The following is a 23687-nucleotide window of genomic DNA, read 5'->3' as shown; positions in this document are numbered from 1 at the left end:
GGGGAGGGGGGCGCGTGGCGCGGCCAGCACTGCAGCAGAGTGTGTGCACTGGGCTGGGGGACGCTTGTCCCTGGGGTGAGCATACTGTCATCCACGCTACAAGGACCAGCTGAGGGGACAGGAAACATGCAGGCTCTTGCTAGAAGGATCAACAGGATTGCATTTGCTGTGCAGTGTAGTCAGGCTGGGGCAGCAGAGCAGGGACAACATTGTCTGTGGTACCTTCCCAGCCCATGCTGCCTTCATGTCTCACTCTCACACACTTCTGTGCCTCCTTCTGAGCCCTGGTGGGTGCCTGAGACTGCCCAGCCCTCCCTCCACAGCTGCTCCCTGAGGGGAAACAGGGTCAGGCAGGGGGCACATAGAGCTGCTTAGCAGATCACTGCCTGCAAAAGTCCCAACTCCACAGGTTCATGCCCCAAGATGAACCTCACCATAGGAGGAGAGCAGTGGCCATGTAAGATGAGAAATCAGGAGGCTCTGACTGGCAGCCTATGAAGCTTTCATCCACAGTCCAGGGATGCTGAACACCAGGGCTGCTGGAGTAGCCATGGCAGTGGGTTTGGTCCCAGGCTGGCAGCTCGCCTTGTCCACTGCTCTGCGGGAACACAACCAGAAGAGCCCTGCCCTGGCAGTCCAGCTTGGGCATGCTGCAGCCAGTAACACGTGGGTTTCAAATTCACTTACCAGTTCCAGTGGTTTTTAAAACAGATTTTTTTGTTTTTCTTGCTGTGGAGGAAAATACCCAATGCCTTGCACACCCACAACTCTGTGAGCAACCTTGCCTGTAGGGACTGATCAGTTGGGGTGACCAGCAGCCGCTGCAGCTATGGTTTCTGGATCTCAAAACCTGAGCTGAAGGACAGAAGGAGTTGCAGGAGCTGACATAGTCGCTGTGTAGCATGAGAGAGGGTCAAAGTGGAGGCATGAAGTATTTGCAGGTGAAGCCTAGCATGCACTCTTGTACTTAATCAACAGTAAAGCAAACCATACCACTCCTAGAAAATGTTCAAGTCACCTCTTTCTACATGAAGTTCAGGGGACTTAGCCTGAGAGTCTCCAGGGGCCTTAATTATGAGGTTAATTGCATAAACCACACAAGGCCTAGCAGGTGTATGGGAGCACTGCTCCTTCCCTGGAGGCCTGTCAATTCTTCATATTGAAGAATTCTTACCATGAACTACAACCCTGCCCAGATCACATGGTGATCAGACAATGTTACAAGCACCCAAACCTTCCTTAGTGTCTCACATTATTGTCCAGGAAACTCATTAGCACCTTTACAGTCTGCGAGATTGCTTCTCCCTACAGATGCTTGGTAGTCTTGAAATAGGTGACTGCCCAGACAGACCTTTGTTTGCTCCTACTACCCTGAAGGCCCCAGCAGCCTCACAGAATAGGTTAGAAAATGCATGGGCATTTTTCTTTGAGGTCCAAAAGCTGTGAGGTCTGTACTTCCATCTGTGGAGGAGAGCTTACTTGGGGAGAGAAGGTCACATATGCACATTAAAACACAGGTTTCAGACCAAGAATATAGACTTTGTAGTCAAGGATACTCAAAAACAATCTCAAATCTACATTGTTGTCCAGGTCTTTTTCTTTTGAAGACCATGTCAAGCCCCACCACAAGGACATAAAGCTATCAATCACAGTTTTGAAAAGTGCTTTGATGAAATATTTATCTTTTGACAGTGAACATTTTATCTGGTGGCATTTTACCCCCTGATGGCTGCCTTTGCTGGAGGGTGGGTCACTCCCAGGGCTGTGCACTCAGCTTCAAGCCCTACCAAACAAATTGATTTTATTAAATTACAAAGCACCAGGGAAGGATTTCTGGAATGTCTGAGGGACTGAGGGACACAAATCCCACCACAGGTCTATCAGATTTGAAAGCCTAAGCTACTCTGGGTCTTTTGGAAACCTCATAATCAGTCAACTAACTAACTACTTTTTGCTAGGTATTCTAACTAAATAAAGCTCTTCCTATATCTCTACTTTTATGCTGTATTGTGCCAAAATTAAAGATAAAAGGTATGTTAGACTCCAATGACTCTCTGTACCATAATTAAAGTCCACCAGACATTTTTGAGACATAGATGACTGAGCCACAAACCAATCTCCTCAGCTTTTAGCCCAAGTAGGGAAATGGAAATGCAACAGCAACTAAGAGCACCTGTTATGTCACAACGTAAGAGCTATTCTAGTTGTTACAATGGAATATCAAAAATGTTGAATTAGTGACTGGTTTCCCACCTCATAGACTGGTATGCTAAAATATTTCACTATGCTCTGCATCTAGTAGGAAAAGGAGAGCATACTGGATTTGGTACAGAGCAGGAGACACACACTGTATGCTTAAAGCTCTACTGTTTTTTGGTACACAATTAAAGTAACAAGAGTGAACAAAGCCATTTACAGAGTGCTAAGCCAGCATTTTATATAGTTTATGACAAAACAACAGAGATGTATCGCCTGATGCTTTTATACAGTCTGGAATGATTTATTATATACTATACATTTAGCATTGCAATACATTTACTTGTTGAGGTAAGTGGTTAAAGAAATGAAAAATGCTGGTTAGCTCATTTTGCATAGTACTCATCAGTGATTGGAAATGGATATTACATTCCCAGTGCAAATTACCAGCATTGGCAAGGCTATTTTACAGCTGTTCAGTGTGCAGTTTACATTGTAATGAAGTCGTGACATGAAATGTTTGTGGAAATTATAATGAAATGTTAACTGAAAATACACTGAAGTGGTAAGTGTATAAAGAAAAATTAAGTACAACATTTACAAACTCCACTGTCTCCTCATCTCTGGATTCAGCTGTTACTTTAGCCCAGATATGCTAACCTGCCTCCTTCTACAGAACTGCACATCACAGTTCCTCTCTAGCATCTCCTTTGGGCTCAGTACTAGTAACTAAACCTGACCTTATCTTCTCTCTAAGCCTTTTTTGGTTCCCTTGAACCTCTAAATTCACTAGGGTCTGTGGTCTCCTTTTCTTCCACTTTCATCTCTCTGTTAACCTCTTGATATCCAGTTGCTGTTTCCTTCCCTATATTCTTCAGATCCATCTTTCTCCTTGCATGCCTATATAGGAAAGTAACCTGTTTGGATTTCAACAGATATTGAAGCCACCCTGGCATCCCCTGACCACATGCAATTGGTGGGGGGTGTTTGAGTTAGGTCAACTTTCTTGACTGTTGTGTTTACATTGGATCCTCTGGTTGCCTCTCCATTTACTGGTGTCTCAGATCTGATCTCATGGCAACATCATCAAATCAGATCTAATGCTTAGCACTGAATAATCCTTGCAAGAATGTCTTAAAGGTCCACTTATACCTCTCTTTCATAAACTGCAAATAAGGGGGCCAGTGTCATGACAATTTACTACCCCCTCTGACAGCACTTCACAACTCTTTTCCTTCTTCTTTCCCTCTTGATTTTGCTCTTCTTGTCCTATTTTTTCTTCCCCTTTCCAAGCCACTGGCAATAACTCCATCTGTCATTTCCATGCATCCTGTGGTGTATCCCCCCTTTCCTGTCACCTCCTTCACTTTAATCTTCCAGGAACATCCAAGGTAACAACCTTTATTTTCACACCTGTTTTGAGAATCAAGCCCTGCTCTTCTCCAAAGGCTTAGTGCCACTTGCTTTAGTCCTAATTTTCTGTCTTTTCCTTGGAAAATTGTGGTGTGAGGTTTACAACTTGCTTACAGCCACTTACAATTTTTCCATAGTTGCAATCGGGAGTCATTCAGGGAAACAGGACCTTGGTGAGTCAGGCTGTAGATCTGTGAGCTGTCCACCTGTGTCAGGATATGAGCCCATCACAATGTCCAATACACATTTCCCAGATTTATCCTCAGAGCATGTCAGAAGAAAAAAAATTATCCCACCCTTGCTCCTTGAAGAAAGAGCCAAAATGGAAAATACTCAGCTAGTCTTGGTAAAAAAACACAGCCTCTTCCAGCATTAGTCTTGTGTATGTAAAGATACAAGTACTTCAAAGCAACATCTGTTAGTCATGAACTGTATTTACCATATCCAGCACAATAGGATCCAACTCATGGCTGGGTCATCTGAATGCCATTCTCTTCCCAGGAAACTGCAATATATTGCTGTACCAGACTAGCGTTTCTGAGAACTAGAAAGCACAGGGAGAATTTTCAACCATAAACCAAATTCATATTTTGCCTTTCTCCTTTTCTCCTTCCCCTTGTACTTTAGCTACAGTAATGCAGGTGAACATCCCCCTCCCCAACCCACAAGAGAAAAGGGATATTATTTTTTAAATTGATCATTTCAGTGGTCAGTGCCATTGCAGATGTACTGGAAGGCTTCACAAACCCTCGAGTTCCTCTTCAGAAGGGTGCAGAAAGGTGCTCTGTGAAGCCCTAGATCATTCCTGGCAGGCCTGCGCAGATGTCTCAGGTGGCCACGGGGTCTACATTGCTGGTTTTGCAAGAAAAATATGGAAGAATTGAGTGAAAGATGTGTCTAAAACTTAATTTTTGTCTTTCGTATCTCTTAGGACTGCTTTGAAGCCAAAAAGGACCACGGCAATAATTTAGCCCAAGTAAGAACTCTGTATCTATTTACTGAAGAGTAGCTTTCAGGTTTCCAGTGAAGAAGAACGACACCTTCATCATGAGGAAAATTGAAATGTATAGACACTTACATTTGGCAATGTGACTCATGATTATCTTATATTGAGCAGCAACCCACTGCTGGGTGCTCTGTGGATGTGTATTTTCTGTATTGAAGCAGCTTTCAGCCTGGCTAGGACACAGCCAGAACATGGCCAAAATAAACACTTCACAGTTGGGTGAGATGAGCTGGTGGAATTAGTGTAGCAAATTCACAACAGCAGTTTGGAAAAACCTTCCTAGTGGTCTGTTTGTGGAGAGATCTGAGGAAGGGGGGGGGGTTGGTTCATGAGAAAGAAACAGTTCCAAACTAAGAAGAGTACAAGTCCATTCAGGGCTGAAGGGGTGAAGGGTCTTTAAGCTGCTCAAGGAAGACCTTTCAGTCAAGTGAGGCTACAAGTACAGTAGCTGCTTGACTGGAGAGAGAGGCATAGACTCCAGTAGGAAAAAAAAAGCAGTCGGAGAAGTTGTGGATGAAAATGGTTTAGACAGCAGGAGACATCAGGTCTGCTCATGTGCAGAGACAGCAAAGAAGGAAAAAAAAGATAAAAGAAGGGCCTATTAACAATTATCAGAAAAGAAGAGGGATAGGTTTGTGAAGTGGAATACGTCTAAGCTTGGCTAACATCCAGTCAAAAGAAGCATGATAACAAACTACAAATATTTGGAAAGCTGTAAACATTGAGGCAGGCTAGGAACTCTGGAGTGTGAAGCATGGGGAATGTAATCAGAAGGAATTGCAAAATACAAAAATAGCAGGAAGGCAAATAACGCCGTCTTTGATAATGAGAGGTATTAGTCGCTGTGTTAAGGGAATGGGTGGAAATACCCTGGAGTTGAGACCTTTTCAAAAAAGAGGGTTAAGGAAACTTCAGTAAGTATACAATAGAAAACAGTCCTGTAGCAGTAAGGCGAATGGATGGGGTTTCCCCAAGTAGTTTTTCTCACTACTTCTTCTAGGATTGTGCATAGAAAATTACTTTGCCGCTTATTCTTTTGTAAAATATATATGGCCCAAGATTCTGGTACACAGCCCATGAAATTTTCTGAGCCTGGTTTTGAGAAATCCTCACTTCAGAGATTTAAAAGTACATCTCAGGGTAATTCCTAGCCTAATCAGCCTGGCTGTTTTATTTAGTTTTCTTGAAAATATGTGCTTTTATAAACAATGACAGCCATTACATTTTGAAGCAATTTTCCACATTCCAGTTGGCCTAATTTCCTCATTAACCAGCTCACCAAGTGGTCCCCCCTTCTTCAAGCAAAGCTCTCACTGGGTCATGCATTTGCTGTAGTTCCAGCTGCCAGTGGAACAAGGGGCAGCAGTGGAGCCAAGCCACTTCGGAGGTTGCAGCTGAAGCCTGGAAAGAAGCAGGGAGCCAGGACAGCCTTCTGAGCAGCCTCATGTGATTCCTGAGATTGGTGTGGCTTACCCAGACTTCATTTTCATGTTTACCCTGTGTGGTCTGTGCAGAAGTCAAGACATAACCAGATGGTCAGAGGAATGAGGAAGTGTATAGTTGAGAGCTTCATGCCTTGACCAGGTGAGTGTACATGCAGCGCTCGTTATGGAAAGAAGGGCATAGTGCTCATTAACCAAGGGGGAGGCTTCATGGATTCCTTAGTACTTGCCCTCCTCAGTTTAGTGCCAAGTGCTGGGGGCCCGTCTCCTTGGAATCCTACATGCTGTGAGCTCTTAGCTGAGCTCTGATGAGCAAGGGCTCTTCAAACAGCCCAGCACAGTGCAGGATGCAGTAACTCCCGTGATGGGAAAAAGATGAAATAGCTTTACAGAGAAAGTACAAGGGTACTGTTTTTTCCACCAGGCGTTGCTGCCACATAACTGGGTTACCTGTCACTCATGAAAGAGCTTATTTTGCTGATGGTCAGCAAGGTCCCAGCCAAGCCCAAGGACTAGCCACAGTCCACTGTGAGCCTCCTGGTAGCACCTAATTTCCTTAATGTAGGATCCAAAGGCAGACATGATCTGCTGTGAAGATATCCAAAGGCTCCCTCCACTGACCAGATAGGGAACAAAGCACTTGTGTTACATCAGGATTGCTCCAGGAGGCGGTTAAAATTCAGGCATGAGATAACTGAATCCCTTGGACGGATGAGGTGCCATTCTGACTTACCAGAGATTTAGTTAAGCAGAGACTATTCTCAGGTCTATCCCCTGATGTGACCAAAACTTTAGAAAATGGCACAGAAAAAGATCATGGGATTATTAAGCATATAATATAAGGTAGAGTGGTTTTTTACTTTTGTTTAAATGCGTCTGTAATTAAAATTTTATTTTAAAATTATATCTTATCTGGTGCAAGAAACAGTTTGAGCAAGAAGTTTGCAGAAGATAGTCTAAGCCACTGATGATCCCCGTGTTTTTGTGGGCTGCTTAAAAAGCATTTAGCATTTGAGGTACCAAATGTGGACTCTTCTGAATGTGGAAAGTGTGGGGAATAAAGGAGTTCAGTGCAGTTGGTGCTGTGCTGTCCTAACCTAAGTTGATCTTCCCTTGACTCACAGTACAAGTGTTGTAAAATACATCCTTCAAAGGCATTTTTTTATATACTAACTAAAACCTATTTAATATAAAGGGAAATACCTTGATTGAAAATGGTGAAATTTGAGCTTCCTAGTTTTACTTCTAAAACTTTTCTCGCCATCACTTCTCATGGTACAGTGTACCTTCTCAGACAGATGTGTATTTCTTGGTGAAAGATAAACACATATGTATATCTAAATTTCAGGAAAAATAAAGCTTTTACTTTCAGAGCAGTCCTGAGTGCTGTAGCAAGGTATGAGCCCTGACTTACAAACGACTGTAAAAGAAGTCCTAATTTAAACAAAGGGCCAAAGTTATCAATGCGACCAGCTTGTACAAATGTGGACTCATCAGGGCCATGTTGTCCATGTACTCAGATGCTTAAATGGCAAACGGCATGTTCAGCCAAGGCCTTGGGGTCTAGCTGAGCCTCATGTGAATGTCTCTCATGATATGGACGCAAAGTTCAGCTTCACTAAGCATTTTTGGCTCTACTGAGCCAATTCCTTGCCATGATCTGAACAGCCCCTAAAACTCGTCTTCCTGTCTCCCAGTTGCAGGGCCATACTGGGTAGCAGGCAGTGAGCAGCAGAGACACTACCATGGGTTCACTGCCCATTTTGCCTCTGCCAGTGCCCTGAGACACCAGACTGGTCCTTGTCCTCCAGCAGAAAGATCCTGTGGGATGGCTGCTGCCCCTGGGGTAGGGAGGCCCTGCAAGTAGCAGAGCCACCCATCCCAGTGCAGCACCAGTAAGGTCTCTCCATTCTTGTCTTTATCCTCAGGGTTGTAAAACCCAGGTTTTCCAAGGCTCCTGGAAAGCTGTGAGCTGGTCCTGGTGAAATGTGTCACTCAAATATGGGTGTCCCGGACTGGTTCACCAGTGAGCTACCCATGACTTACTGTAGGATTTTGCTCTTCGTCATGAAGGGTCTCCATCACGCCATTTGCTGTGACTCCATCCTTATTCCAGGATTTGGACCCCTTATTTTAATGTCAGGATGTTGTTCCCATTGCACATGATAGCAGCCAGGCAACACGATCTGGAAATCCTGCAGGCAGCTCTGTGAGTACTGGTGATGCTTTGGAGGCCTCCAGGCATATTCTTGCCAGTCTAAACAAAGATGGTTGTTTTATCTGGATTTTTAAGTGTTTAATTAAAAGGTGGTTCAGCAATACACTTACCGTTTTCTGAGTTGGAAGCACACATGAAGTAGATAGCATTTAGCATAGTAGATTTCCACTGAAAGGCAAACTATTATTCTTACAGTCAACACGTAGGTGTGCCTGGTGTAACTTTCTAAAATAGTGAGTGACTAACCTTTTCCAAGAGTTCAGTTTTTCTAACCTTTCTGTAAGTTTTTATTTTTTAAGAGATACAGACTTACAGTGCTCATTTCCCAAACGACCACTAGGCTTATGATGCCACTGCTCAGGTCTCAAACATCAGTAATATAATCCTGTGCTTATAAACTGCCACCAAGACACCCATAACACAGGAGTCTGGCTAGTAGGCTCCCACTGCACAGCACCGATTAAAGCTCCACAAAATGGATATGCAGAACATTTGCTATAAAACCTGAAACCACACCCCTTTTGTCTGAGAAAGAGACAAAAGAACAGCAAAAAAAAGGGATACAGTTGGAGGTCTGAGCTGTCTGGGGTCTCTGCAGTAAACGCTGCCTGTGCTGTGGAAAGCCACTCATAAATGTCAGTGCTGATTTTCCAGACCAGTTCTTCAGCTGGTGTTGCAAAAAAATGGAGTAATGCCACTAGGCACCAGATGTAGTTTTGAGGCCCAGGGCACAGTGTGGGAAGCCTCTGAATCTAGAAGAGAAAGAAAACATCCTGCCCTTTGTAAACAGCCAAGATGGACTGCAATGACAAATTAACAAGTTACCATACTCTCCATTCTAAAGTGAGGAATAATGGAAGTTATTAATTATTCACTTTATATACTAATAATGACACAGTATGTATTAATAGCAAGGAGGCATGGTAATTCAACATATGATTCAGTATGAAATGCATCTCAGGCTGAGATAGCATAATCTGATGGCAGCAAATGATAATCAGTACTCTTCCTTAGAGGCCTCTTTTAGGCTTCATTTTCAATCTTGTCCATGAAGCTGTCAAAGAATTGCGCATGGTTGCAATCTCTGGGCAAAAGAAACTCAGGACAAGAATGACAAGGCACAGTTAGAGAAAGGTTGCAAGTATTTAAGCAGAACTGTCTGGAAAAGAAGATACACAGCACCTGTCCACTTTGAACTCAGGCTAAGCATTGCTACTTGGTCTTACATTTTCATGATTGCCAGATTTCACAAGACAAAATTTTAAAAGAAAATGACTAGCACATTTTAACATGGTGAGTAGGAGGTCTGATAGGCATGTCAGGCACTGAAAATGCAAATGCAAACTACAGTGTCAATCTGAATTGCCATGCTAGGCCAAGCTTATTTTATTACATACATTCTGCATTCTAAGTACTAATATGTTCATAATGTAAACATTAAGCATACAGAGTTAAAATTCAAGGCCACAATATTTTTGATTGTCCCTTTTTTGTGTCTTTGGTTGGCCGAGATCAACTCGTAGTGTATAAATGCATAAGTTATATAATAATTATATAAAAAGGAAAAAAATAACATTGACTTGTATACTTCATTCTGACAAACGCACAGCGTTCGCGACTCGATAAAGAAAAACTGGCGCCCGCCTAACAAAAATACTTAGATGATTTCTGATTTTGGCAGTCAGGGGTTGTCTCTTGCTTTAACCAATAGAAAACAAACGCCCTTAATAATGATGAGGTTCTAACTGGTAACTTTTAAATATCAAGCACAATTCCAGTTTTACTTCTTTTTAAAAAGAGATGCATATTCTGATTTCTGAATTCTTCTGCTTTTCCCTTTTTCCACTTTTTATTACTACAAAAGCAAGTCCGTTCCTTCTGTAATACTGGGAATGGTGTGATACTGAGCAATATGTTTCACAAGTCCAAACAAGTGTTTCTTCATAGTCCCAACACTACTAAGTTTTCAGTCTTTTCAGTCTCTACTGTTAAAGTTTTTTTTTCTTGCATTCTCACTACCTTTGTCCTCCTCTTCCTTCTTCCTGCTTCCTCTGTCAGGTGCAGGCCTCTGGTTTACAATCATACACTTGCCCTTCAGCACATTCTCATTTCCAATGTTTGGCTCAGGGTTCCTGTAGTACTGTCAAGGAATCTTAAGGTTTGGGTTGTCTTCACAGTTTGAGTAGCTGATAACACTCTGATGAATGGAACTAATTTGATTTTAACTAAAAAAATGCTGTTACACTCCAAATCAGCTTCCACACTAAACCAGTCTTTTTTGTTGCTGATATGTTTCTGTTTTTTAAATACAGGTAGGCTTTTTTTTCCTTTTTTTTTCCCTTCCCCCCCCCCCTCTTTTGTAATGATTCATATATTGTATGTTAGGTCACTATAAACTTATCCTTATATTGCTGTAGTATAGTCCTGGTTTTGCACTAGCAAGATATCAAACTTTACACATAAGCTTATCAACTTTTTAAGACCACTAGCATTCATAGGTTTTCCTTATCATTTCATGCTTTTACCTACAATAGTCTATTGTTGTTTGGTCCACAGAGTCGATGCCCATATACATTACATTTTAGTATCGTAATACTTCTTGAGTATCACCTTTACATCCCTACTACAGAGTCTTTTTGACATCTTTTTTTAACGTGTTTTTTTTTTCCCCAGCCAAACCTTCCCTTGTCTCTTTAGGCACTTTTAATTCATGTACTCCAACAGAGTTCATTGCAATTCATCTGGGACTGTATCCCAGCGAGAAGTGTCTTTGTTTGCTTTTTCTGGTGTTTTTTTTTTACCCCACTTAGTAGTAGGTGCCAAGATGAGAAGGCATATGAGCAGCTGGCAGCCTGGTATTGGGGTAGATACCTCCAGTTGGTGAATTCCAGTATGGATTAGGGGCAGCAAAAAAGCTGGACGATGTTACGGGCAAAGCAGGGGGGTGGGGAGCTACAAAGTTCATCTTCTGAGGGTGCGCATGATAGGAGCTCATGTAGGGGAGGTCTGATGGGTATTTGTACATGGATGACTCTGGTGGATGAGGCTGGAGTGCCTGAGCAATTCCGTGGAAATCGAATTTGTAAGCGTAGCGCTTACCATGAACCTTAGTCATAATATTTTTATCGTAGTAGTAGCGAAGCGCACGGCTGAGTTTGTCATAGTTCATGTTGGGCTTGCTTTTCCGTTCTCCCCAGCGCCGAGCCACTTCATCCGGGTCGGTCATCTTGAACTCCCCATTGGTGCCCTCCCAGGTGATGCAGTTGGAGTTGGAGCTGTCCGAGAGGAGCTCCAGTAGGAACTGCCACAGCTGTATCTGCCCACTCCCTGCAGGGGGAAACAAAATAGAAATGTCAGGACTAGTGACTAATAACGTTAAGGCAGCAATTCTTCCAGGCTCTCACATTGGACCCTATTAGGAAATGTTGCAACATTGGTTCCTACTTCTTACTCTTAACTAGTACCCTTTCTCCCAGCCCTGCCTCATGAAATCCCAAAAAGCAGAGATAATGGTAACGTGTCATGCTTTCCCTCATCTGAGTGGCAGAATGCCATTACATGGAGATTGAATAGTTACCTAATGTCACTCAGTGTAGACAATTGATGGGGAAATAATACAGCGCTCATTTAGGAAACTAATCTCTAAAGTTCAGGACAAACAGCTTTCACTTGCGTAACATTTTGCTTGTTCTCACAGCATTATGTTGCAACTAAATGTTCTCTGCTATGGAATAAGCCTACACAAAATGGAGAAGTTTAGAGAAAGCTGGGCTTGTGCCAAACCATATAATCCATTTGCAGCATTTAGGGAAATGCAGAACGGAAACTTATTAGCTTGCTGTTGCACTGCATACAACCATAGTGCAAAACATTTGCAAGAACAGTGAGAAGGTCCATAAAATACATTCTTGTCATTGTTCTGTGTCAAACGAGTTTAAATGATTACTGAAGTTAAGACTTAAAACATTTTTGTGTTTTTTTTCCCTCCTTTGCCAATTTCATATTAAAAAGAAAATAATTAGTCTCCTGTCAACTTTGCAGAAGTGTGTTGCCCAGTTACAGGAACAAAATTTGAACATTTTAGGCAAGTCAAAGTAGATTTCAAAGGGCCTTGCCACTGATACTCATGTTAAAAGCTTAGCATTTCTTAATAAAGCAGCACTGAAATGATGCAAAATACAGCTGAAGCAGCTTGCAAGGCAATCTGTTTCACAAGCACAATGTCAGCAGAATTTGCCAACCAGCTTGTATGTGCTAACTTCTAAGTACATCTCTGACCAGGAATCGGTTAGGTTTCTTTTTCTTTCCAAACCAGATATGTGGGTATAATAAACAAGCTTTTCTTTAGAAAGCTTATAGTAGTGAATTATAATATCAAGCTAGAGTAGCATCTGAAACCCATTAGCAGTTTATACTTCAGTGCAACTGAAACCCATATTCCTTTAAATTATATTTATCCAAACTATCCCTAATGAATTTCTTCTGTTCCATTAACATGCATTAAGCAAACAAACAAACAAAAGAATCCATGGTATGAGCAAGGCATGCAAGTTTTAATACACGAAACATAACAAGAGGATTAGCCTTTGAAAATCAATAAACATTTCAGCACTGGACAAAACACAATTTTTTGAGTAAGCAATCCAACATATGTTCTAACATAAACACTTGCCTTCCAAATGTAATATATAGTCCTATGAAAATAAATGGTTGCTGTCAATTTCCTTTTAATGAGAGAGTAATTCCACCAATTTATAAACACACAAAACATGTTAAAGCACAAGAACGATGGTGTGTAGGAATTGCATATCCAAATGTTAAAAAAGTAACCCAATCCAGATCATGTTAGTGTCTTCCACAGTAATGAAGGCTATCAAATGGACACTTGACAAAATCGTAAAAGTTGGGGTTTATGAACAAATTAAATGGAGGTAGGTCCCCACTTCCAGTTAAGATCAGTGTCAACTGAAACCCACCTTAGGTCTTAAGACATCTGGAAAAAACTATTCTTAATACTTAATTGCTTTCCTATGCCATGCAAAACTGTTTGGAAGGTAAACTAATCTAGAACTGTGCTTGCTGTCACTTGAGATAAAGTGAAAAGAAATGGATCAGTATTTTGGCAATTTCATGCCTTGAAAAGCCATACAATCCTTGTAAGAAGAGACATTGTTACTGAGGGTTGAGGAGACCGAAAATGTGGAGCCAGGAACACTGTGGCCTGTGGCTGTTGAAGCAAGGGAAATAGGAAGTGGCACGTACAATGTCAATCCTCTGTGGCAGATTATGATGTTAATTATAGTGATGTATGGTCACATTGTGCCCTGCAAACTCAGAGCAGCAATAGTGAAATTGGCACAGTTCGCAATCAGTGTTATTAACTCACCAAGAAGGTTCCTCGTCTTTAGCTAAAATATGCTACAAGCCCCTGTCCACAACACACCCTGTTGCCATCTTCTTATAGTGGGAGAATATTTTTGAAGTGTTAACCCAATTATTCTTCACAAATAGATTAAGCTTTCCTCTTTTTTTCCTATATATTTTTGCTGGTTTGTGTTATTAATCTGAAAATTTTGTATTTGTCAAGGTCACTATGGTATTGTATTGTGAATTAACAGAATTTGGGACACATATGACACAGAATGGTAAGAGACTCATGCTTTTCTGGAGGGGTACCTGGAGGCCAAAGGGGATATCTTACAGCTCTAAACAAAATCTCAATGCTTAGGCAACTGAAGTGAACTCCTATTCATATGAGGTATGTGACTGATTAATGTAACCATCTACTCTAGGATGATTTGAACAGCTCTCTATGGAGAGTTATATTAACTATGTCTCCAATTAATAACATGGGAAACAAAACACCTAGCTCATATGTAGATATTAATATACATGTGTTTACATGTCTTAATCTGTGACCTCAGTCCCATCCTTGTGTAATTTAGAAACCTAATCCTGCAGCACATTGGATATAAGCAGCTCCTACTGAGTCATATCGAAAAGTGGTAAAATTGGTCACACCACCAGGTCTGGCCTTAAAGTTGAAGTGGGGACACTAGCAGTGAAGAGAAATACTCCTAAATCAGCAAAATCCCTTCTCACCTGGATTTGCAAGTCGGCTGCTGGTCGGTCCAAGAATCTGATATGGATCTACAAAATTGTGAAAGAAAGATTTTAAATCATGTAATGAAGATGTCAAATATTTTCAGTGTCATTTTTTAACCTTGTAAGGAGCAGTGTATAACACCTGATGGGATGGTATACAGTCCCATCCAAAAAATGGGACTTTCCCCCCTCCCCCCCAAAACTGAGGAAAGTGGTTCCTTTTACTTCATCACAATATTTGTATGTTTTCCTTTAAAATAGAGTGTGCAAGTGAACAACTGAAAGGATACATTTACCTTTTGTACTGTATTAGTGTGCACAAGCAGATGTTCAGACACACTGTAAATCTGGCCTAGAAGTATACTGCTTCCTACATAAAGTACACATACACGCAGATACCCTTTGGTACTATCAACTCTTGCAGTGTGCCAGGGCCCAGAGACACAGACAGGTAATGGGGTGAGAGTCCCCTCCGCAAAGGACAGAGGCCTCTTTTCTTGTGAGGCCTTATTTGTTTTCCTTGCACCACTGTCAACTCTTTATGTGCCAAAAGAGTGTCCCAAAGAGGGCTGAGAGTGCATGGCTGAACCCAGGCAACGTGGATGAGTCGTTTCTTCTTTATCAGTGAGGGATCCTCTGTATTCACCTTGCAACTAGGGTTTTCAGAAGAGCCTGTGACAGCTACACAATGTTTGTAGCATCTTGACATTTTCCTCAAGGGATTCCTTCCAGAAATGAAAACTTATTTTGCCCTGAATTGAAGTATAACACAAAAAAGGCTGTGACAGAAGCACAAAAGCCAAAGTCATGGGCTGCAAGCACAGTCTGGAGCCTCTCACTGAACAACCCTGTGGCCAGGCTGCCTCCTCTCCGGACAGCTGCTCTCAAATGGCCACCAGTTTTACAGCCAAGAAGATAATCAGGTTACATTCCTTATACATTTAAATAATCTGGGCAGCTCACACAGAGCCATTAAACAGTCCTAAGGACCTAAATAAATCATCAGTATATTTCTTGAAAGATTCTCACGGTTGGAAAGCTAGATTAGATAAAATGCTATCTGGGCAAAAAGCAATATAATTAATACTTCCCAGGCAGCATGTATGTGAGTTAATAAGATGTAATCATGCACATAGTCTTATTTAGCGATAAAAAAAATAAAATAAACAGAGTAATGATTTGAAATCCATCTGATAAAACCAGGCTCAGAGTCTTCTGAGCTAGGAATATGCTCCAAACCTCTTTTACTTCTACCTTTTGCTGTTAACAGAAGCCATAACTGACTCAGAATCTCTGTAGTGCTTTATAGCTACCTGTTCAAGACACAGTCTAATTCACAATAAGGGATTAAGTCCTACCCCATGGATTTGCTGCTTTGAAAACACAAAATACACCCATTTTGCAAAACCACTAGTCTACAAACTAATAAACTTCTACTTTCTCCTCAGTTTCCCAACAGACTGAGAATTCTTGTAATTTTCCTGTTTAATTTCAGGACCCAATTTCAAATAAGATTCTGTATACTGCAATCCATTTTCATCTCTTTGCTCATGCACATTTCCCAACTGCTAGAATTTTAACTACTGTGGGGTATATCGTCTTTTGACATTCTTAGCTTCCACCTTTGTACCTAAACTGTACATAGGTACTTTGTTTAACAGCTTTTTCACTCTCCAAGGTCATCACTGCCATTAAACATTGCTAAACACAATTTTCAATGGTCATGAAGCCTTCATCTCAGATCCAGCTGTAGAGCCAACTCATACATGTCTGGGGATTTAGTGGTCACCAGCTGAAGATCTCATTAGTGCTCTGCATCAGATGTTGCAACTGGTTGGTAGGCAACAAGCTGTCCTTCTCATTAGGTTCAACAAACCCCGTCATATAACCATACCCAGGAATAATTAAAACAAAATGACACCCACCTAACTGAGGACGCTGGTCTTCTGTTTTGGGAACTGTTGAGGATGATGGCTGAGTAGCTGAAAATGGAAAAATCCATGTAGTTATTCTTCCAGCTTGGAAGTTGGTCACCAAACCTGTGACAGATCACAGGCCTAGGACTCCTGCTGCTCACCACTCAATGATGTTCACAATAGGTGTAACTTTATAGGACTATATGGTCATGGCCCTGATAAGGCCTGAGTTCAAGGGAGGATGTGGCTGCCCCATTAACTTCACAGAGTATTGCCTTTACACAGCTAACAGGCTTTTTAGCCAAGGCACAGGTAAAATTCTTCCAGTGCTTAACGCTGAGGTAGCTCCTATCAGTTGACTTCAGAGTCTATGCAGGTTGCACCAGATGTGCAGTAGGCCCACAGGCTATACATACGCAGAGGTTTTTTACCTTTTGACTGAGGACTGGGGTGGGTGTGACTCGTCCATGCTGATCTCCTGGCTTGCTCATAAGGCAAATCTGCAAAGGAATAATACACTGATTCATGCAGATATGGGATAACATGTTTACGTCCATAAGGGGCATGTTTCTAGGGTACCCACTGGATTGGAAAATTTACTGAAGTAGGAAGGACACTCACTGATAAAACCTTTCTCATCTCTATTGTCTCTAAAAATCACAGTATCACATTGCCATTTGCTTTGCTCTTTGGAGGCGACTATTCCTGTTAGATGTCTGAACTGCACTGAAATAGCTGGTAAAAACCCTATAGAGTCTGTAATTTCCAAAGGCTCAGAGTACACCCTTTGTTCTCCTTCCCCAGTCCAGGACAACAGGGAATGAGACACACTGCACATCATGGACAATTTATGCTACAGCCTTGCAGGAAAAGTTTCCCAAGAGGTAAGAGCTCAGATTAAGCATAAACTGTGTAGCATTCCCTCCCAACCTCAGCATGTAACCGTATTTTAAGCAGACAGACTTAAGTTGATTTAATGTGCCATTCTTTGTTAGCCTGTTGCTGTCATCCCTTGAGATTGATCAAACCTTATAGGTTGAGTTTGAGAGTTCCCTTTTCTGCCACCTGGTCATAGGCAGAGATATATAAGACAACAAAGTCTTGATTTTGTCTGTTGGAGATTCCTCTAAACCACTGCTGTATGTTTGTGTCTGCACCAGTTCTCATTGCCATCATGTGCTTTATTATGCTCTCCCTATGATATTACTCCTCATGTTTGCAAGGGCTCTCTTTCTCAGATGCACCCTCTGATCTCATCATTCAGAATCCAACCTTCTGGGATACCTGATTGCTGCACTTTGCCAATCTCACTTGTTTCTCTTCTACCAGTCATTCCAAATTATTAATAATTCCTTTTCTTTTACTTGCCCTTCTACACCTCAGTATCCTCACAGATATTTAGAAACATAACATGTGAAAACAGTGAACATGCTTAAATGTTAAACATATATACATATTATAGTTCTTCCAAAAAGTGGATAGTTTTTTTCCTGCTTCATCTATTTAAATATTAATTTCTACTTCTTGGGACAAGCTCCTTAACTTTATAAGACACTAGAAGAGGTTGCTCAGGGACATTGTGGATGCCCTCTCCCTGGAAGTATTCAAGACCAGGTTGGACAGAGCTTTGAGAAACCTGGTCTGGTGGGAGGTGTCTCTGCCCATGGCAGGTGGTTGGACTGTATGATCTTTAAGGTCCCTTCCAACCCAAACCATTCTATGATTCTAGGATTCTATGTATCTAAATTTTTGTTTGCCTTTTCTTTCATTTTCATTACTTCCATTTCATTTAAATGCTTTAGCATATAAAAATGAAGAAATTAAAATGTAGAAGAGTTCTTCATAAATATATATAGTAAATTTAAATGTTTGGTTTATTCTTTGAAATCTTTTTCATTGGCCTGTGCTTTTCTATGGCTGGCTTTAACACATTAGCTAAAATTGCTGCCAAGATCAGAGGCTTATGTAGCCTGCCCAGGATCTCAGGAAGGTAGCAGTATCCACCTGGTAGAACTAAGTTGGTGCAGATGGTTTGATTCTTAACAGTGCTTGTGCTTTATTTTAGAAATTATGTTTGGAAATGAAACCAATTGGGAAGTAAAGAAACAGTCATAGACTGGCTCTGTGCAAAACAGATGTATCCCTGCCCATTTCCAAGCACTATGAGCAGAAGTACTGAATGGAAATACAGTGTAGTGTGAAATTCACAACCAAAGTGCCTTTAATTTATTTAGTCTGTTTGGCTTGAGGAGTAGACTGGCACTATCTGCACTGTCATCTCCTGGAATCTTACACTTCAAAAACTTCGCTTTTGCTGAGACAGCAATTTATCTTTGCATTACATTTGAATAACTAGTGCCTTTTTATCCTTGATTTCTTGAGAACTATTCCACAGTTTTGTCTTTCAGAAACTTGTGAATTGCACAAGTGCTCATCTGTGAGCAGAATACTGGTGCGTAGGTGAATCACTGTAACATGCAGATGTCTGGACCAGCTTGAGATCAACACTGTGTGTATCTTGTCCAGGCCTGCCTTGCCTGGCCAGATCTCTATTTCCATGACAGCCTTTCCAGGGAGATTCTGGTGGCATAAGGGAACCTATTTCCCCCCCCTAGTTCTTCCATTCTCTGCCCTGAAAGACTACAAATAGGGAAAAAAGATGACATGGAAGGTATATGCTTGTCAACAGGCTATGAAACTCCTCTCCCTCTCCCTCTCCCTCTCCCTCTCCCTCTCCCTCTCCCTCTCCTCTCTCTTCTCCTTTGTGCATCTCCAAATTATTAGAAACCTATACACTGAGAGGGCTATGTGATGTTGTGAGCTTGTACTTGGCAGCAATTGCAGCCTTAAAATATATTTGGTACAAATTTAGTACTGTGAGAGAACTGTTTAGCCTTTTAACTCAACACATCATAAGATGGTTTCAGACTACGCCCTCTCCATTAAAATAAAAATTCAGTTATCAGCCTTTCTTGAAATAGTGCAAAATTCCAATTTCATTCTTAGTTCAGTATTGTGCCTTGATAAACATGTTGCTATCCTAGATAAGCACATTTGTTCTTATTCATGAGATACTAGTACAACATGTCCTTATCTTGGACAGATCTTTGATGGGAATGCTCCTGTTTGATGAGACGTGGACAAACCCATATTAGGTCTTTCTGAGCTCCTGATAGCTTTACTGTATTACTTTGAGCTTGCTGCAGCCTCATGTTCTGTTGTAAAGGTGACTGAAGAAATATGCCTTTGTCATTGCAGTTCATTACAAGCCCTGCTCATTTCCTGTTTTCTATTGTAGTGTCTTAACAATGGGAATGCTTAATTACTTTCTCCAGAGTTGCATAGTAGGATTTGACTAATTCCTATTTAACATTATTTATTCCCCCCTCCTCATTTTTGACCTTTTTCATGTCATCAAGAGATTGTCCCCAGGGTCTGCCATTGCTCTCACGTGAAGTGCACTTTGTTATGGAAAAGCTTCTTTGCAGCCTAGTTAAATTGTGAAATTTAACTAAAAGGAAAGCCATGGAATAAGCCAATGAAATGGTTTCTTGGAAGAAAACTGAGTTTCTGCAAAAAAAGCACATATTTTTCTTTCTGAATGAAAATTCTGACTTTAAAGATGTTTGTCAACTTTCAATTGTAAAAGATAAAAAAAAAGAATATTTTTAAAATCACAGGATAGTTTGTTGTAGGAAATGTTTAGTTAGGATACACCAGTTTACACAGAAGAATAGAGACACCCTATATCCAAACTGCAACTCCCACAAGGAATACTGTCGACACAGAAAGATACTTTTAATATTTGACATAAAGCATTTTGTTTTATATATGTCATTGTAAATGTGTTTTGGATAAAAATGCTGAAATGAAGGTGTTTATCATATCTGTGGGTTTTTTAGAACCTTTTACTTCAGAGAAAAGTAGTATTTTATTTTTCCATCACAAGTCAGGACAAAACAAATATTGAAATCATAGAATATCTCATGGGATAAAAAAACCCAGTTTTTGTTCAATTGGAAGCATTTTCACAAAATACTATTGTTTCACAGACTCATTCTAGCCTTTGCCTGAAATCCTCTCAATTGGCATGGTTATTTCCTGCAGGACATCCAGGTCTCTCTGGTCTTATGTTACATGTTCATTTTCTTTGGAAACTACTGAAAGATTCGCACATCCAGTTTCACATTGCGTAGCTGGTAATGGCTCCTATAGCTATGCTTTGTCTTCTCATCCATATTCATGTCCAGTTTCCTCTGTACCATTAAAAGCTCCTTGGTGCTACAATAACACGTGACCATGAGGGTCACAGACTATTTTAATGTTTAAAGGAAATGTCTAACTTTTTTTTTTTAATATCCTTACTTCTAATACTGAGAGAAAGCAGGTACTTTGTGACACTGCTCATTTTGATAATTATATCATGTTTCCTCATCCCCAGACCCTGAGTTGAACAATTTCAAACTTTTATATCTTTCAACATGCTTGAAATATTTTCCATGTTTCCATGGCTTGGTCTAAGCACCTTCTAATTCTGAAAACAGCCTTTTTGGTAAGGGATGATTCACACAGCTTTCCGTACAAGGCCACACTGCTGATTTATTTAGTGGCACAGTCAAATTTCCCATATGATCCTCCACTGTGTTTCTCCACTTGTTTACTTTTTTTCACTTTGGCCAACAGCTAGAGCAGTGGCTTTCATTGTGTAATAAGTAAAGATGCTTGTATTAAGTTCTTCTTTTATGACTGAAGGAGGTCAATTTGAAATCAGTAATACATGCAAATAACTTGTGTCTTACACTGCATTTATCAACTTGTATTTTCAGCTGTTAACATATTGCCATTTCACTGATCTCTTAACAAAGCTCTGGGTGTCTGCAGAGGAATCCTTTGGAAGAATGGCTTTATGTAATGACAAACTCATATGTCATCTCTAAGTTTTATATAAAATTGCATTGTGTACTTTTTCCAATTATTAACAATGAGAATGCTAAAACACCCACGACTTTAAGGTGCACATTATTTGGTCTTGGTAATAGGTTAATTAGCCAGTTCTTGATCTGTTGAAATATTTTGTTTCTTATGATATGCTGATTTAAATTTTATTGTGAATAGTTGTGGGGCACTTTAGCAAATGACTTATGAAAGCCAAATGCTAAATGTATTATACACTGGATCAGTAGTTTCCTTTCTATTCACTACAGTATTGTTACAGACAAACAAACCTAGCAGAAGAGTTTGTTTTCCTAGAAACTGAGCAGGGTGGATTTGATAATGTAATGGTCTGGTAACTATTTCCCTATCTACCTTTTTTAATAATCAGTTAACAAATTTGCAGGCATACATATATACATGTATACAATTGTATATAAAATAGTTACTTGTGTATACCCTCCTGGATTATACCCTAGATCATTGATAAAAGACAGATCATAGAACCATAGAATTATTTGGTTGAAAACTACCTTTAAGATCATCAAGTTCAGCCATAACCTGTCCACTACTAAACCATGTACCTTATCTATCTAACTGTCATTTAAATACCTTCAGAGATGGTGACTCCACCACTTCCCTGGGCAGCCCGTTCCAGTGCCTGATAACCCTTTCAGTGAAGAAATTTATCCTAATACCTAATCTAAACCTCCCCTGGCACAACTTAAGGCCATTTCCTCTTGTCCTATCACTTGTTACTTGGGAGAAGAGACTGACCCCTGCCTCACTACAACCTCCTTTTAGTAGTTGTAGAGAGCGATAAAGTCTTCCCTCAGCATCTTCTTCTCCAGGCTAAACAACCACAGTTCCCTCAGCCACTCCTCATTTGACTTTATCCAGACCAGATGAAGTACTTGCTATCCAAAACCCACTCTGTTTTTAATGAGAGAATGTATCTTTTCACAAGAGCTCAGTCAATTCAAGCCTATGTCCCTTCAGAACACTAGGATGCATGACTCTGGCTCAGTAACGAATTTCCTTTAAATTTAGTATTTTGGATGCAATTCCTCTTGATGTACTTCTTACTGGAAAAACAAATGCCTAGACTAGGCATTTTTCCAACATCTTTAGTGGTGAAGGGTGACGTAAAGAAAACTTTTAGCTTCATAGTAACGTCCTCATCTTCTTTAATTTTTCCCTTTAGCCTTTCACAAACCAGCACACCCATGATACTTCCATGGGCTTCAAACTTTTGAGTACTAAGAAGTTTTTATGCTTTGCTTTTATTTATTTAGTCTCTTAAACTCTCAATCAGTTTTGTGGGGTTTATTTGCCTCAAACATAAATAAAAAGCAGATAGCAGGAGAAATATGTATCCTGCATTTTTAAGAGTACACTTCCCCAATATATTTCAAATAGCATTATAAAAGAGGGTATTCTTGCCCCATTTTACAGGCAGAAATTGAAAAGTGACTGTGCTGGGACAATGCAACAGAAACAGTGAATAGAGCTCTAGTGCTTTAAACACTAGATAGCATTGCTTCAGAAACAGAGAAATATGGAAGAAACAGACATTAAACTGCTCTATTTAATCATCTCACTCAAAAAAGTGCTATATGCATACACATATATGTAAAATATATGTATATAGTATGTGTGTGTGTATTCAAAATATAGCCTAATATTTATGAGAAGAGAGTTGAAGGAGAAAAAGAATGATACTTCAAGAGATGAAATGAGTAAGATCACAGCATACAAAATGTAGTCATTGTTCATACCTGGCCTGGTTGAAATTCTTTGTGTTGCTTCTGGATAAACTGATGTATTTGGAAAAATAAAAGTGGCACCTCCTAAAGAGAAATAAGAAGACATAACACCTAAAGATTCATTTTCACAGTCCCAAGTCTACTGATATTTCTCCTCTTGTAGTGTGTCTGAATGATGACTATGAATCTTTCTATTACTAATTTTCTATCTTAGGACTGTTACATATAAAAGTTAATTCCGACAGCCTTTGCATCTGTGTAAATCCAATCAAATTACTGGACAAAAGTTTGTGCAAAATCTTTGTTAGGAGAGGAGAGATTCAAGCTCAGGAAATCCCTTCTACCTTCACCACAATCACCTCCACTTGGGTAGGTGGATTTACAGCTTCTGAAATAAAACTTCTTTGCCTTCTCTTCATTAGTGCACACACTCCCTAAACAGGTTCATATTTTCAATAGAGACTGTAGGCCTGGGCCAAAGCCTATTGATGTCTGTGAGAATCTTCTCTCAGACTTCGGTCAACTTTGGGTCAGACCCTCAGAAATCTCATTCTCTTCACAGAGTGAAAAAATTAAAAACATTGAGCTTGATATGGAAAATGGTATCTCATTTATCTCAGGCATTGAAATTGCTCTAAATACATCAACAGACTTCTAGCAACCATCTCTAGGAGCATGAAAAGGGTCTTAAGG

The 23687-nt window shown here is 40.4% G+C and overlaps 1 protein-coding gene across 3 annotated transcripts in view; it reads right to left on the bottom strand.

Annotated features, from left to right (window-relative positions):
- Positions 1-10613: 10613 nt before the first annotated feature.
- ERG (v-ets avian erythroblastosis virus E26 oncogene homolog) overlaps positions 10614-23687 on the bottom strand; it is a 62087-nt gene continuing 49013 nt past the window's right edge. For 2 of the 3 annotated variants that reach the window (XM_010183122.1, XM_010183123.1), the window contains 5 exons: positions 23007-23078; positions 16728-16796; positions 16306-16362; positions 14378-14425; positions 10614-11602 (listed from right to left, as the gene is read on the bottom strand). In XM_010183122.1, coding sequence (XP_010181424.1) covers positions 11082-11602; positions 14378-14425; positions 16306-16362; positions 16728-16796; positions 23007-23078 — 767 coding nt within the window. In that variant the 3' untranslated portion in view covers positions 10614-11081. The remainder of the gene's footprint in view (positions 11603-14377; positions 14426-16305; positions 16363-16727; positions 16797-23006; positions 23079-23687) is intronic. The other variant, XM_010183124.1, reaches the window with a different exon arrangement.

This window comes from Mesitornis unicolor, unplaced genomic scaffold (genome assembly GCF_000695765.1).
Source record: "Mesitornis unicolor isolate BGI_N332 unplaced genomic scaffold, ASM69576v1 scaffold2304, whole genome shotgun sequence".
Taxonomy (NCBI): Eukaryota; Metazoa; Chordata; class Aves; order Mesitornithiformes; family Mesitornithidae; genus Mesitornis; species Mesitornis unicolor.
The sequence above is the reverse complement of the archived record's forward strand: the minus strand, read 5'-3'. Positions and strand labels throughout refer to the sequence as shown.